The sequence below is a fragment of the Lathamus discolor genome, chromosome 4 (assembly GCF_037157495.1).
Source record: "Lathamus discolor isolate bLatDis1 chromosome 4, bLatDis1.hap1, whole genome shotgun sequence".
NCBI lineage: Eukaryota > Metazoa > Chordata > Aves > Psittaciformes > Psittacidae > Lathamus > Lathamus discolor.
Genome location: NC_088887.1, coordinates 107,233,856 through 107,249,447, shown reverse-complemented (window position 1 = coordinate 107,249,447; position 15,592 = coordinate 107,233,856). Strand labels below are relative to the sequence as shown.

Here is a 15,592-nt window from a genome sequence, read left to right as displayed (position 1 = left end):
CAGTGTAGTCTCGGTTGGTTGGTTGGTTTGTCTTTAGTGTCAGACTCTCAGTAGATCAGTGCCTCAGAGTTCAATGAAGTTAGTTTGGACTTTCGCAGACGCTGGTAATATTCTGAATGACCACAGTAGACCAGTTGTTAAGCATTGGTCAACCAAAGGAAAGTTGTTCTACTTGGTGTTTTATTGTTCCCCATATTTTCTGAGGAATGATTGCTTATTTAAATAAGTAGGAATCTTTTAAATTTGGAGGACTTGTACCTTAAAAATATTTCTTGATGACTTGGGATTGATAGGGTCTTGTGAATTTGTGAAGTCAGGAGTATACTTCCAGTTTTTTTGCAAGTATTGCAAATACTTGCTGAGGCTCCTTTGTGTTACTACCTCTAATTCCTTATTAAGATACTTGAAATATCATTTGCTAACTCTTGATGCAAATATCAAACTTCAAATTACCTTAACCCTGTTTGAAGGCTCTGATATGCTTATTTTATTTGCTGAAATTGCTTCCTGACAGCAGCTGAATGATGTACCTGCTTTCTGGCTTTACCTGCAGCATCCGCTTGTCTGCCACAGCTTTTATTACACTCAGTTAAAGGAAGTAACTCTTCTTAATATTGCTTAACCTTCCTAAGAAGTATTTCTAACTGTAGCTAATTTGAAAGTCTTCAGCTCCCCTGGAGCTCTTGGCATTGTCCTAGGTACTAAAGCTACAGTTGTCAGTTGTTAAGTAATGAAAGTGTTACTGGAACAACTTAAAGCTACTCAAATAGATGTATATGTAGTTTTGTCAGCTGCTAGTAATTGGCCTGCCCCACTGTTTTGGAAGGGATTAAATATTTTGGAGATATGATTATGGAATGTTTAGTATAAAATAAATACAAGTAGGGTTTAGTACTGCTTTGAGTTAAAAATGTTCCAGGGTATTTATTATTGTATTAGCACACTTACAGGTGCTGGTCTGGAACAACTGAAATCTGATCCAAATAAACTAAGCTTTGTGGTTATTTTGTTTGTTTATACATGGATATGTATTTACCTTTTTCATTAAAATCATACTAATCTCTTTAAAAACAACCTTTTAAATAGGTGATTATATATAAGCAGTCATGTTAGCACTGCTGATTGTACAGGAATTGTATCTAAATGATTTTCTTCCAAGCAGTATCTATCAGACATTGGTCGAAAGATGGATATTTACTTAATCTAGAAACTGGCAAGAAATATGTGGTTGTGACCCTTGAAGGGTGGAGTTATTGTTCTGTGAGAAACCTGAAGTTTATTTGCAGTTAACCAAAAGGGTTACTTGTACTTTTGTCTCAAATCTAGCATGATCTAGTAACAAAATCTTAATAAATGCAACAGGATAAAAGTCATAAATTAAACAAATTTTTCAGCAATCAATTCAAAAAGGCAGATGTCGAGCCTTTAACAAGCATATACTCAACCATGGTGATTAGCAAAACTCGATGCATTTAAAATGAAGCATGACTGAATCTGTCTCCCTTCTGCTCCAATTCTTCCTGTATTAGGAAATTTTAGTATGAAGAAGCAGTATTAAAGGGTGATGTCAAGCTTTGCATAACCTGGATAAAAAGGGCTGTAATTCTAAAAAGTTTGGGGAGGAAAAAGATTTTCTCAGAAGTAATTAAGAACCGAGATGATGATCTTTACTGAACATGAATCACATCAAAAACCTGCTCACTGCAGGGGCCAGAAATGAACAAATGCTGTCAGAGCATTTGGCTGGTGAACTTCAAAAAGACTTTTCTCTGTCATTCTTAATGTTAGCAGATGTGGACCATCAGGTCCCTCAGATGGACATGACACGGAAAAGCAAGAAATCCAAAACAAAGTCAAGCAAGCAATTTGATAGATTTTTGTGATATATGATGCCACATTATTTCAGCATTATTTACTCAGTGCTGTTTGACAGTTGGAGTAAAATGCCTATATCCATCTGTGGTGTACTACTTTCTTTTTTGTCCGGCTATTATCCTTACTTTGAAGGTAGAGATCCCACAATAAAATGCTTCTGTATCAGCGTTTTGCCAAACTCTTCTCTAAATAGAGTTGAATATGACTCTGTTCGCAGAATATCAATATAATTCTTTGCTGATAAACTATTTTTCTAGCAGCCAAAAGTCTAATCCTGACTTATTAACAGATAAAACATGATTAACCTATCTATGAGTTAGTGTTCTAAAATGCAGGCTGATTAAAAAGAATATTAAACACCCTCATAAATATTGAGAAAAAAATAGCCCATAAATACCCTTCTCAGGTTGGATTGAGCAGACTTGTTTATTTTTCTACTGAAGCACCAACATGGCTTTTCTATTCATACTGGGTAGCCAGAAGTAGGTGAGGACGACATTTCAGAGGTGTGAAAGTGTTGAGTCCCACTATTAGGAAATCTTGCTGGTAGGTAAACACTGACATTCATTGAGCCTGAAATTATATAGAAAGATAAAAAAACTAAACAGACTGATCAGTCACAAAGCTACCAAGCTATAATAGATCACTGGCCTGAATGGTACTGACATATTGCAGTGAGGATTAGTATCATTCGTTTTTCTACAAGCTAGTGTGAGACAATAAGGAAAAAGCAGAAGGAATTTCAGTAGTCAGTCAGATCTGAGAAAGGAGAGGAATTTAAACAAAAATAGTTTCACATAGAAAATGAAATAAGCAAATTTCTAATTTTTCCACACATCCCCAAGGCCTCGGGTGATTGCAACACTAGCAAATATCCAAAATAACCCTAGCCATATTTAACATGTTCTCATAAGATTGGTTTGCAGGAGAAAGAAATTACAAGGGCTTCAAGGCAGTCTAAATCAATGGCATATGATGTCAGAAGAAGTTAAACTTGTTGGCTTTTAAAATCAGTCATGTTTCGGTATTGGGAAAAACAGTAGGTCGGTATCACACATGCCGTTCTGTAGCATATGCATCCTACAGAAGGGCAAAGCAGAAGTCTTACTACTAATGAGGTTCACAGTATAAGGAGATACTCATTTTCAGTGCAGAGAAATTTTGTGAAGACTTGGCTTCATCTGTAAATCTGGTCTTATTTTCATGCACTAATTGCATTTTAACCAGCTTTTTTTTCCTTTCCTTTTTTCTCTCTTTGCATGCTTTATTTCTTTTGTTTGAACATTAGGAGCAAAAACGTATAGATGGCACCACCCGTGAGGTGAAAAAGGTTAGAAAAGCCAGGAACAGACGCCAGGAGTGGAATATGATGGCATATGACAAAGAGCTTAGACCTGACAACAGGTTGTCTCAAAGTGTGTACCATGGAGCATCTTCCGAGGGATCACTGTCCCCAGATACTAGGTCTGTTTACAGCAAAGCTGTTTGTTATACTGCAGTTGTATGTGCAGAAATGCTGAGTAGAATGAGGTGTTTTTACAGGTTGGGAGTAGTTAGAATAAACGAAACAAATGCATGTTTTAAAGTTCCTCTCAAAATTATTTTAAAGCATAAATAACATTCTGTAACAAATTTTTTCTTCCTCAGCTTTAGATGACTATTTTGTCATTGTAATGTTATGTGCTGTAGTGAAAGAAGTGTTTCCTGCATGCTTTGTATTTGATCTTGAGTAGTTGTAGGGGTTTTTTGTAGTTACAAAGGCATTTAAGTCTGCTTCTACCAGATAATGTCAGTACCTCTTCCTTTGTGTCTGGTTTGTTGTATGTTATGCTGCGCATAGCTTAAGTATTTTTCTGTGATCTACTCAGTTGAGCATATTTTCGCCTCTAACAATGCTTTAATGGGGGAATAGTTCAGCTCTATCAATGTTCCATTTGTCTAAAAAGCAAGCTACAAAGCTAGATGCAACATTATTGCTTGAAATAGCAGAAATCTCTGCTTAGAGACACACAGCAAGCAGAATTCATCTTCATTGACTGAGAGTCCCTTTGAGCTCAGTGGGAGTTACTTTCTCCTGGTGTGCATGGAAGTCTGAGGTTTTTCACTAAGCTGGTTTCACTAGAGGATATTCCTACCTATTTCATTTCCTCTGTGTGGAAATATAGGAAATATATAGGAAAAGTGTGTGGCATTTTAGCATTCAAATTGTTGAAGGGCTAGGTTGAGGGAGCAGACACCACAGCAGCAAAAGTGTAGACTGAAACCTTTAGTCCACTGACCACTGGAGATCAGTTAACAACAACAAAATCTGCTCAGAACTTTGTATGTTCTTTGTGAAGAGCAATCATCTTGTAATTGCAACAAAAAAGAAGAAAATTGCTGCTGCTGTTTCAATGATATTCTCAGACCTCTCTGTCTAAAATCCTTCAATCGCCAATTAGGTTTTTTACAGTTTCTAATGCAAAATGTTGTCTCTTGTTAGTCTTAATGAAACATTGCAAATTGGAAGTGCTTTCCATAGGTTGATCTGGTAAGATGACATTGATGTTCAGCTGTCAAGTGCAAGATGGAGATTTTTTCATTGAGTTCTGCATTTCACATGTTAAGGCGTTTTCTAGCCTTCACACCCTGCTTCCAGGATTCTTGCGTTTAGATGAGCATATTGAAACAATTTGTTTCTCTCTCCCTGCAGAGTCAACTTGTATTTGACAGTTTTCAGATACCCATAATGTTTGCAATCTGTAGGATGTTTTTAAGCAAAAATTGTTGGATGCATCATTGTCTGATATAGATGTCGTGATGTAACAGATACCTTGTTCCTTTCAAATTTTATGATGTATGGAGAGCATTAAATTTCAGTGAATCGAATGAATCCTGAAATCTGTTTTACATTCATGAAGGGTTGATTTTGTAAATGGTATTGAGGTGGAGAGAAGGCTTTCCATTTTTTTATCTTGGGGTACTCTTAGCTGTAGGAGTTAAGCTATTAAAGCCCCATACAGATAGAAGTAAGTACCGTTTTAGGAGATGTTTTTATGCTGACAAGTACTACATGAGCAGTGCTTTATAAATAAGGTCATGAAGAAGTGTGCGTGCTATATTGTGAGTCTTTTTTTTAATGCTAAAGTAAGAAAGCTCATGTTCCTTCTCGTTTGCTGATTTGAAGACTTGTGCATTAAACATTGACATCCAAGTGTCCAGACTGTAGTGATTTACAATGCATTTGTTATACTTACTGTGCTTTAGAGAGAGAAACACAAGCTGAACCCAAACAGAAACCAGCAAATTAATGTGAGAAAAGTAAGAACAAGAAAAGAAGAGTGGGAGAGAAGGAAAATGGGCATTGAGTTCATGAGTGACGCAAAGAAAATGGAGCAGGCAGGAAGCATGAAAGAGGACAAAATGCCAAAAGGGTTTGTCATTTTGCTTTACTCAAAGCCCTGGCTTTTTGTTGCTTACCTTGCTTCCAGTCTTACAGATAAGTGCATCAGTTTACTGTGTACACTAAAAGCCAGGCTGCACGATTGCTCATTACTAAAACAGCTATTCGCAGTAATGGGATGAAGAGATCCTTTTGCTCCCTCTCTTGGGCTTGTTTGACAGAACATCCTAGACTTTGTATCTTTATGAACTCTCTGCTCAACTAATATTTACATTTCTCAGTTTCTCTAAGCCTTTCCAGTAAAATTAATTGTGCAAACAACATAAAAAGCATTTTCTAACTTTTGAAATTGGTTTTTGCTGCTTTGGTAATATGTATTCTTCTGCATAATTGTGAGTGCTTGCAGTATGGCTTTCCTTTTCTGTTGCCATTGTTAACTTCAGGCAGGCCTGGTAAGTATTAGCATGTTAAACGAATGGACTGTCACAATCATTGACAAACCCAGTGTGCCTCCTTATGGCTGTGAAAGAATTCTAAAATCTGGAGAAAGCTCTAAATTTTTATTGCCTTTTTTAAAGTCTGCATTAGAAGAGGACATGCTGCAGGCAGCAGTATGCTGAAGTAGTCCAAACATTCAATTTCAGTCCTCTTGTACTGACTTGTCAGACTAATTTATTTTCAACTCATGTTAAGCTAAACATGATTTTTTTCTGGTGGTTGTTGCATTTGTTCTTGTGCTTTCTGTGTTCTTACGAGGGAAATGGTGCTTGATAACCAGGGAGTCCTGGTGCAAGAAAAGTAGTTCTGATTGCATTCTTTTTAGCTTTTCTTGTGAGCTGTTTTAGGTAATAACCCTGTTACCCTCACATAATCTGTTCTTCTGCATCCATTTACTTCAATTTTAGGTCCCATGCATCTGATGTTACAGATTATTCTTATCCTGCTACTCCGAATCATTCCCTCCATCAGCAGATAGCAATGCCTTCATATGGAACGGGAGATGGTCCACAGTACATGGCAGCATCCCAAAGCCATGAGCATGAATACAGACCACCTTCCACCACTGTACGACATGCTACTTTAAACAGACCTCAGCAACCACCTCCACCTCCACCCCAGCCTTCTGATGGCCAGCATAGCTCAGTACCTGTGGTACCAGCAGAATATGGGTAAAAATCCTGATTTATTCCGGTGGATTCTTGACAAGACTAGAGGGATGCATGTTTTTCACGGCCACCATAATATATAATGCATACACACAACATACATTAGTTTACCTCCCTGAAGAGGACAGGAAAAAAACAGTGTAATTTCTATGTAAGAATTTATGTGAAGGAATAGTGAAAGCAGAAATAATGAACTGTGTATTGAATGTGGTGAAATCAATATACTTATAAAATATTAAGGGTTCCTAACATAACATTGAAAAGTGGTTAATTTTCCTTTAAGCAGGAAAATAATTACAGCATAATTTGAATAATATTCTAAACTTCAGGAAATGTTACATTCAGCAACGCTTTTTCTACACGTCAGTCTGTGCTGCATCCCTGAAACAGCTTTCTGAAGGAGCTTATGACAGAATTGGAAGGCATCTTCTCAGACACAGAATCAAGCTCTCTACTGCCCACAGACACCTCCATAATTCAAGATATGAATTTATCTAACTCTTGTGTAGCTGTTTTGTCTGCTACATAGACAAAATATGAAGCATTTTGAAGGAAGGCTTGTGCCAGAGTACCGGCTCTCTGATAGCAAGCAAACATCTGCTTTTGAACCACTCTGTGCCTATGTCTTCTTGTGCTTAAACAGCTTAAGCTTAAGAATTGTAACCCCAGGAAAGCTGTAATTATTCCTGCCTGTAGCGCAAGGCTAAGAGAACCAAGGTTTTTTCAGCCTCACTTGCTGCACCCTGGGATAGCATTTGCTTGCTTCATGATAGTATCATACTGTAGATGACTCAGTTATGCCATGATTGACTGCTCCAACCTGCATGTTCTCTGTTATTTCCAGTTTATAGCAGAAATACTTGTGCTTAGTCCCCCAGGTACATGACCACTGTCAGTGTATCACAGATGTCATACATTGACATGTATCACTGAATGTCATCAGTAACTTCCCTTCAAATCCTGTCTCCTATATCTAGTTTTTTACCTGCTTCTTAACTTTTACATTAATCACCATTTTTTTCTGCTTAAGAATTCTTTTAATGACATTTTAACAAAGAAATCAGCTCTTCCCTGTTCCTCCTTTTTGAAGTATCTATCAAATGTATCAATTTAATTACATAATATTTAAATTGATGAATTTGACTAAAGCAGCACATGAGATGCATGATATACCTTTGGGTAAATCATTCCATTCATACTTTTCATTGTCCTCCATTCCTGTGTCTTTAACCATCTGTACTAATGCTTAGTCCTCTATGGAAGTGAAATATGTAGTCCACAGTTGCCTTGGTCCCTTCTTCATCATAGGCACTGTACTTAACATTCTCAGAGGGTAGAGGTATAAATTAAGTATTTAGCTTTATACTTAATTAGCAGGAGTATTAGTAGAAAAATCTTACCTTGTGGAGTGCTGAAAGCACATTGTCTTTAACTTCGTTTGCCTTAAATCTCAATACATTATCAAGATTTGTCAATTTATATGTTGCATATAACTTGCATATTTAACTCACCAGTTTAAATTCCTTTTGATTTTTGTTTTAGCTGAGGTTGGATGAGAGCAGTTTAAGGGGTGATCATTCTGTAAGTCCCAACTTTTAATTCATTAAATGTTTTTGTTTTGTTTTACATAGGATGCTTCCAGCTCAGATGGTGGATTATTACAATCCTACAGGTCCTCCCCCTCCTCCTCCTCCTCCTCCTATGATTCCTTCCGCACAAACTGCATTTGTTAGTCCCCTTCAACTTCCTGTGCCACCTTCCCATTCTGGACCGGTGACTGGCTCTGCATATGCAGCGACTCATCCTCCTCCTTCTAGTGGGCTTATTGTCACTGCTCCTCCTCCTCCCGGCCCACCTCCTCCCCCTCCAGGCCCCCCTGTTACAGGTTCGTCCCTCTCTTCCTCCCCAATGCATGCTCCTCCAGCTATGGAGGCAAAACGTCATGAACCCACGCAGCCACCAATAAGTGATGCACGGAGTGACCTTCTTGCTGCCATTCGAATGGGTAAGTGGACACTGACTTTTAGTTCTTTATTTCAATGAAAGCACTGTTTTCCAGTGAACTGAGTTCATGGCTTCTGTTCCCAGCTGGGCAGAATGTCACTGAGAGACTAGGTAACCTCAGGTACCACACACTAATACTTGTCAGCCCTGACTTTGGATCTCTTCCTAATGCCTAAAGATGTACAGCTTTATCAAATACGTTCTAGGGCTTCTGTGGGCATGATCAAATGGAACCTGTGTTCATTATGTAAAATAGCCATTAGATCTTCATGGATTTTTCAGAAGAACAGGGTTATCCAACACCAGCCCAGTGATTTTTAACCAGTGACTAGTGGCTGCTCCTGACTGGGCTTACAATATGCAGCTGTAGGTATAATGGTATTTCAGGATACAGTTATTAATAACTTCAGATCAAAAGAACCTGTAGAGTCTTGAATATTTAGTTTTAACATAGAAGTTTTAGAAGTCTATAAGTATTCAGTCTCTGAGAATGGATTCCAATCTCCCTTTTTGTCTCTCTTCCTGGCTCAGGGAGGCTGTAAGTAAATGGCTTCTCTTTTTCCCCTTCTTCGTGACTGTATTGTTAGAATACAAAAGCCTCACCAATAACAATAGGAAATTTAAACTCTCTTGTGGAGAAAACTTTGAGAATAATTGTCTCTACAGGAATTCAGCTGAAAAAGGTGCAGGAGCAACGTGAGCAAGAAGCAAAGCGCGAGCCTGTTGGAAATGATGTGGCAACCATCCTTTCGAGACGCATTGCTGTGGAATACAGTGATTCTGATGATGATTCAGAGTTTGATGAGAACGACTGGTCAGACTGAACCTGGCCCAAGCCTCGTAGCAAGTTCATTAAATACTTGGCTTCAGTGATTGCTTTCTTAGCAAGATGTAAAGCAGGACATTGACATCTATTAAGGCTAGTGATCGAAGTGCTAAAATTGAGTTGGTATTATTCAGAATGCTGTAGCTTAGCAACTCTGGTGATAATGATGTGATTATGCTTATGCAGATCAGAAACTTGTCTTACTTTCAGTATTTACCGCATAATACTTAAGTGCCACTAAATGTAGCAAATGATGTGCTGCGTGCGAAATACGCTGCAGTTGTTGCACTGTTACAGAACCAGCATTTTATTTTATTTCCTGATCTTGAAGGGATAAAATCTATTTTTTTGACTTCACATTTTATTCTTTTAATTATGTAAGCAACTGTAGATACTTGTGAATTGGTCTGGCTGTTAGGCTTTGAGGGCAGTTTACTATATGACTAAATGTTGAGTTCCATAAATATGACTCTTAGCTTTTTTATTAGTTACTAATTATGCCCACCTTAGTCTATTTTTAATCATACTGGGCTTAGGGTTTTTTGCATACAGAATTTTATATAATGTTTCTTTTTATCATGAAAAATGTAGCAGATGATGAAATCTATGCTTTGAAGAACAAATCCACTTGATCCAAAATTAATACTTTGTGAGCAGACTGGCTAAGCTAGTAACAATGCCAGCTCTAGGTTCCTGGCTGCTTGCTGGGTAGCGTGCTGGGGGGGGGGGTCTCAGGTAGCAGCTGTATGTCCCTGTTACAAATGGAAGTTTTCAGCTTTATGCTACAGATCAACCAAGATGCAAAGACTTGAGGATAGACCCGACTGAAACCATATGGTTATTGCAGTGTAAAATATTACTCAGCTATTCCTAAAGATCGGAACAGTCCAGATCTAGCAATCAGATACATTTCACAAGTATTAAACTCGGTCTTTATGTCTGTAGGTAGAAGTGCTTGTAAATAAGTTTTGTTGTAGATGATTTCTACATGTATAGTCATGACAGATCCTTTTCTGTTTCCTGTAGCATGTTTACTCAACAACTATTTCTTTTGAATGTATTTCTTTCCCAGTACCTCTCATTGATAAAACATTGGCAGTTAAAGCAGTTTTAATGGCTGTTTAGGTACTATGCCATATATATACACACCCTTTTCCCCTTTCCTAGGAACAGTTGCTGCCATACGGTCTGCTGTGGCTGTCTCTGTATTCTTTAGGAATTCCTTTTCTTGTTTTCTGCAGTGCAGTATTAAAATGTTGTTTTGGTTTTCCTCTTCAGGACTGAGAGTCAGGCGGCTGCTTTGCCTAATGAGGCTTTTAAAAACTCATAGCAGGGGAAGAGTTCTTTCCTTACCAGATTAGTTTTAATCTTTGTAACTGAAGTCTGTGTCATTCCAGGTCTACCATTTGGTAAAGCTCCTTTCTTCTGTGAGGCCCCATCTGTCGTTAACAAAAAGGATGTAAAATAAAAAGAGAAACAGAAGATCGTTATCTAACCTCTGTTTACACAATTAACAGTTTTAGTCCTGAGATTGTAACAGTCCAACACAATGTTTGCATGCAAACTATTGGCTACTGCATTGCTGTTTAATCTGCGTATGACTTTTCAATCAGTGGTGGTTGTCTTTGTGGTAGGGTGGTTTACATGCTGCCGCAATGTTGGTGTTAAAACCTATCACGGAAAGTATGACCAATCTCTGCATAATGGTGAGTAACTACAGCTCTTGGTAATTGGTGGCAGCTCAAGGTACTCATCTCCCTTTTAGATGGAGGTGGGTTTGTCTTTGCCTTAAAATCCAGAGCTGAAAGCTGCTTTATTTTGTGTCCTGGAGTCTGAGGTCTGTAGATGCACCACAGAGGATAGAAGTGAGGCTGTATCCTGGTGATGGTTCTCACCACTGTGTGAGAGATGATTTGTTCTTCTTATGGTGTGCTTGCACAGTGACTGGTGAGATAGTTCTTCCGCCAGGAAGGCTCAAAGTGCACCTGGGACTGCAGTGCTACATGGTTGTGTATGGAGGGCGAATACTCGAGGTATTCTTTTAATACATGCTGAAATGAAATAGCTCAGCAGGAAATTCTTTCCAGTCGACTGGAATTTGATATGACAGAAGGTATATTTTATGAGCACAGAAGTTGGGTGTGACTGAAATTTTGTAACTTGTGTTAATTTTAAATAATAAGCATTAAACAAGCACCCATTTGTGACCAGTAAAAATAGTATAGGGTTTTCAGTCGTGGTAGCCAACCTGTCTTTCTGAACCTGCAATGTTGTCATTTTCCTTTCAGTATTTTATTAATAAAACGTGAATTGAATTTAGTGATGTAAACTAACATTATTCTAGGCTGGTTTTATAGGTTTTATCATACTTTGAGTTGTGAATAAGTAACAAATGTGAATAAAATCTCACTTTTGAGCCTGTTTGTCTTTCCTTGGATTAGTAAGATTTTGCTGTTAATCTTTATCCCTAATCAATAAATAACAGAAATGAAAATGTAAGGCTTCCAAAAGCTATCTGTGATCCCAGGAACATGGTTTTCTTGGTCTGGAGTCTACAAAACCATACTCCTTTAAGGTACTGCTGCTCCTAACATGGATACTACTTTGTTCTTTTGCAGCCTCCATTGAAGCTCCAAGTTAAAGTTCTTGGCTGGTGTAATTTCCCTGCAGGGAGCTTTATTTTTTATCATTTTTCAGTGAAATGCATTAAGCAGCAGCTTTGCTTCCAGAAGGAGCAGCGCAGAATGTATGAGTTACATTAGCAAGTCCCCTTCCCCGCTTCTTTGAATAAGGAAGAGTCTTTTTAGGTCAATGACACTAAACGCAATATTGTAAAGTGCAAACCCATATCTGCCTACTAGAAAAATATCTTTAATCTTTTTAGTTGTAGTCAGGTTAAAAGCTGGTATGGAACAGGAGAGGTTTTTCATCATACTGGGAGGAGCTTACATAAACCAATTATATACTATAGTAGGCTAATCGTAGATTGAACAATTTATTGATGCATCTTAGACTTCGTTATTTCCTGGGAAAATAAATTCATCTTTATTCTGTTCAGCTGGAAATTCCAGTCCCTCTGCTGAGATTTTCCATCTTTGCTTTGAACTTACTGCAAATAATTGAGAGCAAAGATCCCAATTCCAGATAGAAACTGAACATACGAGTTTGCGATTTTGATTCAAAGGCTGCCTTAGTAAAGCCTTTATAACTGCCCATTTATCAGTTGGGGTTGGAGTTAGGACTGTCGGCTGCTTAGTGTAATGCCTCTGCAGCTTTTATGGTTGTCTTTTTGTGTGCTAAGAAATCATTCCATGTAGCTGAACTGCCGTCAGTTGGGTTTTTGGGTACTTCGGTTTCCTCTTCACTAAGATGAGCTGCGCTGGGCATTGTTTTAATAATGAAGAGGTGTTCCCTTCCACTTGAAACAACATTCCTGAGGATACAGCAAACGTGTAAGATCTAAACATGTTTAAAATCTCACTGTAGAACTGTACTGGGTATAAACCTGCTGATAATGAAAATCTCATTAGAATCTTGTGGCTGGAAGCTGAAGTTGTATGAGTTCAGTCTTGAGCTGAGGTGCTATTTCCTAGCAGCAGAATAAAGTAAATATTGGGACAGCTTATCCAGAGATGGCTTTGGCAGTGATGGGTTTTTTAAGGTGACTTTCCGGTTCTGTTCTTCCTGAAAGGCCAAATAAACAGAAATCCACCCTGCTATAGTCTGCTCTGGGAAAGGTCCTTGTCCTGTGGGGGGAGCCAGTCTGAATGGTTAATTCTGATTTTAAGGCATTCCTGATATGAATGTGTACATACACGCACTTGTACGTACCCCAAGGATTGTCATCATATTGAAGCAGCTCCATATTCAGATGCTTACACATTGTCGGTGTGCTCAGTGTTACACAAGGGAATGAAAGTTGTGGTCCCTGCTAGTATCCCTCAGGCCCCTGGTGTCTGACACAGAATAGTCACTGAGCTTGTCACCGAACACCCTTCCCAGTTCCCTTGGACGTAAAGGAAGTATGGGAACTGAAGGGATTGGGGATGTCCAGTTGACAGTCATCTTTAAAGAGATGAAGAGAAAGAATGAGAACACTGAGAAGATGTCCTTTAACTACAAAACAGGGAGAAGGAATTTCATGTTTTGCTTTCTCTACTGCTAAGTAGAAGCAAAGAATGTTTTTTTCATGTGCTGTTAAATGCCTGTAGCTTTCCCTGGAGAAATGTGTTCTCATCTGTGGGTGACGTAGGTGTGCGCTGCTACACGTGTGCTGGACTGGGCTCTTCTTCAGCTACGTAAGAAAGAGTAGGCCCTAAGAAATCTTAGCTAAATATAGTAGTCTCTTCAGAGCTTAATTCTTACTGCTGCAGACAGAAATTCTTATCTGATTAGCCAGAGCAGGGAGTACTTCCTTTTCTTGTGATGAGGGGACATATGCAGAGAGCTTTGGAGATTAGGGCTGAGGGCAGCTGTTTCTGAAGTGCCTCAGCAGCTTGCCTTAGATGTGTTGCCTTTGCAAGTCACTCACACGCTGTCCTACCCCATGAAAACTATCTACCCTGTTCAGTAATCGCTCACGTTGCCAATGCAGTGTAGGTCAGAGGAGGAGAGGGCTGGGAATCCGGCAGGTACCATAATGCCAGTTAATACTGGGCAGTCTGTCCTATCTGTCCTTGACAGCACCTTTAAACCAGGAGTCCTACCAACAGTACTGGAGGGGATGGTGGAGCTCACCTAACTTCTGTTCAATCTGTTCTTGAAAATCAGGTTCTCCTGATACCTGCCAGTGCTGATGGGTGGGATGGTTTAGTGTGAGGTGTCCCTGCCCATGGCAGGGGGGTTGGAACTAGATGATCTTGAGGTCCTTTCCAACCCTAACTATTCTATGATTCTATGATTCTATGAGTTCCTTGTTCAGGTTTCTGGGTAATCCTGCGGTGAATGTTTTACTTCTCAAGCGAGCTTAACTTTCCAGTCCCTAATCAGGTGCCTTTCTCTGACTTGCCGAATGGCCTTGTGACCACTGCTGGTCACCCTTCACAACTGGATGTTTTCCCCAGCCATTGCAGAAATGCCTTTGCTGTCCTGAAGGCAGTTGGCCCAGTGTTATCACCTGCAGCCTGTCCCTGTGCATCCTGCTCTCTCGAATCTCTTCCTTCTGGTTACTGATAGGTAGAGTTTGTGTTGCCAGCCAAGGACCTTCCCATTCCCTGCTGCCACAGGGCTTGATTCTAGCTCAAATTTCTTTTATTGTCCATTAGACACAAACCATTGTCCAAGTCCAAGACTAAGGCTAGATTCAGCTGCATCTAGGCTCTGTCAGGGGTTCAGAAAGCAAGGGGGTCTGTTCTGAACCTTGTGACTCAACGGGAGGGTTTCCCTCACCCTTTGTACCTTTGGGCTCTCTATCAACCATTTTGATTTTCTTTTGCATGCTTCATCCATGTAATAAGTAATAGAGTGAACCTTGCCATTGAATTCTATTAATTCATACCTGTCTAAAATCATATTAAACCTGCTCTTGCTAATAATACCTCTGTCATTCTTTGATCCTAAACAACTCATTTGGTGACATCTGGTTTTGTGATGTTTTCAGCTCCACCTGCATTGGTTTCTTTTCCTGTTCTGTTTGGTTTCCTTCCAAATTTAGTGTACTTCCTACAACTCTTTTGCTTAGGGTGTCTTCACACAGCTGACTAAGCTGCCTCTGGTTGCCATTACGTGGTAAATAGTATTTCTGTATTTGAGGAAGAAGGTTTTTCTTTGTGTGCGTTCCATATTCTCCATGATGACCCAAGTAATGCTTTCTAGACTTCTGAAGTTTCCCCCTAAGTTTATTTCTGCTCGATTTCTGTTTATGGCACGTTTTGCTCTAACAAAGGGTTACAAATCTTGCTTACAGCAGTTGGTGAACCTTTGGGATTGCTGTGAAGAAATCTTCTATAGGTTCATCGAAATGTTTAATTCGCCTGTGACAAGAGAACCTCGGGGTATGCAGTGTGCAGCCCTGGGTTGTGATGTGTGTATTGAGATACTGACATACATCTGGATCTTGATTATTCACATGCCAGTGGTGCCTAGGGGTGTTTCGAATTTACTCTGTGTTCTGCTGGCTCATTGCTCCTCAGTAACCAGTCACTGATTTGCTGTAACTACTGAAAACCACCATTGTGATGCATCATTGATGCTGTAAGATGAGCAAGTTGGGTGCTGTGTGCCCAACTGACTTCCATCAGACCGATCATTATCTGAGACCCACTAATCCTCTAAATTCATTCAATTCAGAACCCTTTGTGTTCTCTTCAACCCCCAGTGACTGTCAAACCACCCTTTGCT

General features: G+C 39.2%; 1 protein-coding gene across 5 annotated transcripts in view; it reads left to right on the top strand.

Annotated features, from left to right (window-relative positions):
* Positions 1-11,669, top strand: part of WASF3 (WASP family member 3) — a 66,102-nt gene extending 54,433 nt beyond the window's left edge. For 4 of the 5 annotated variants that reach the window (XM_065678488.1, XM_065678486.1, XM_065678489.1 and 1 more), the window contains 4 exons: positions 3,164-3,339; positions 6,163-6,426; positions 8,055-8,428; positions 9,094-11,669. In XM_065678488.1, the coding sequence (XP_065534560.1) occupies positions 3,164-3,339; positions 6,163-6,426; positions 8,055-8,428; positions 9,094-9,251 (972 nt within the window). In that variant the 3' untranslated portion in view covers positions 9,252-11,669. Of the gene's footprint in view, positions 1-3,163; positions 3,340-5,121; positions 5,289-6,162; positions 6,427-8,054; positions 8,429-9,093 lie in introns of all 5 variants that reach the window. The other variant, XM_065678491.1, reaches the window with a different exon arrangement.
* Positions 11,670-15,592: the final 3,923 nt, after the last annotated feature.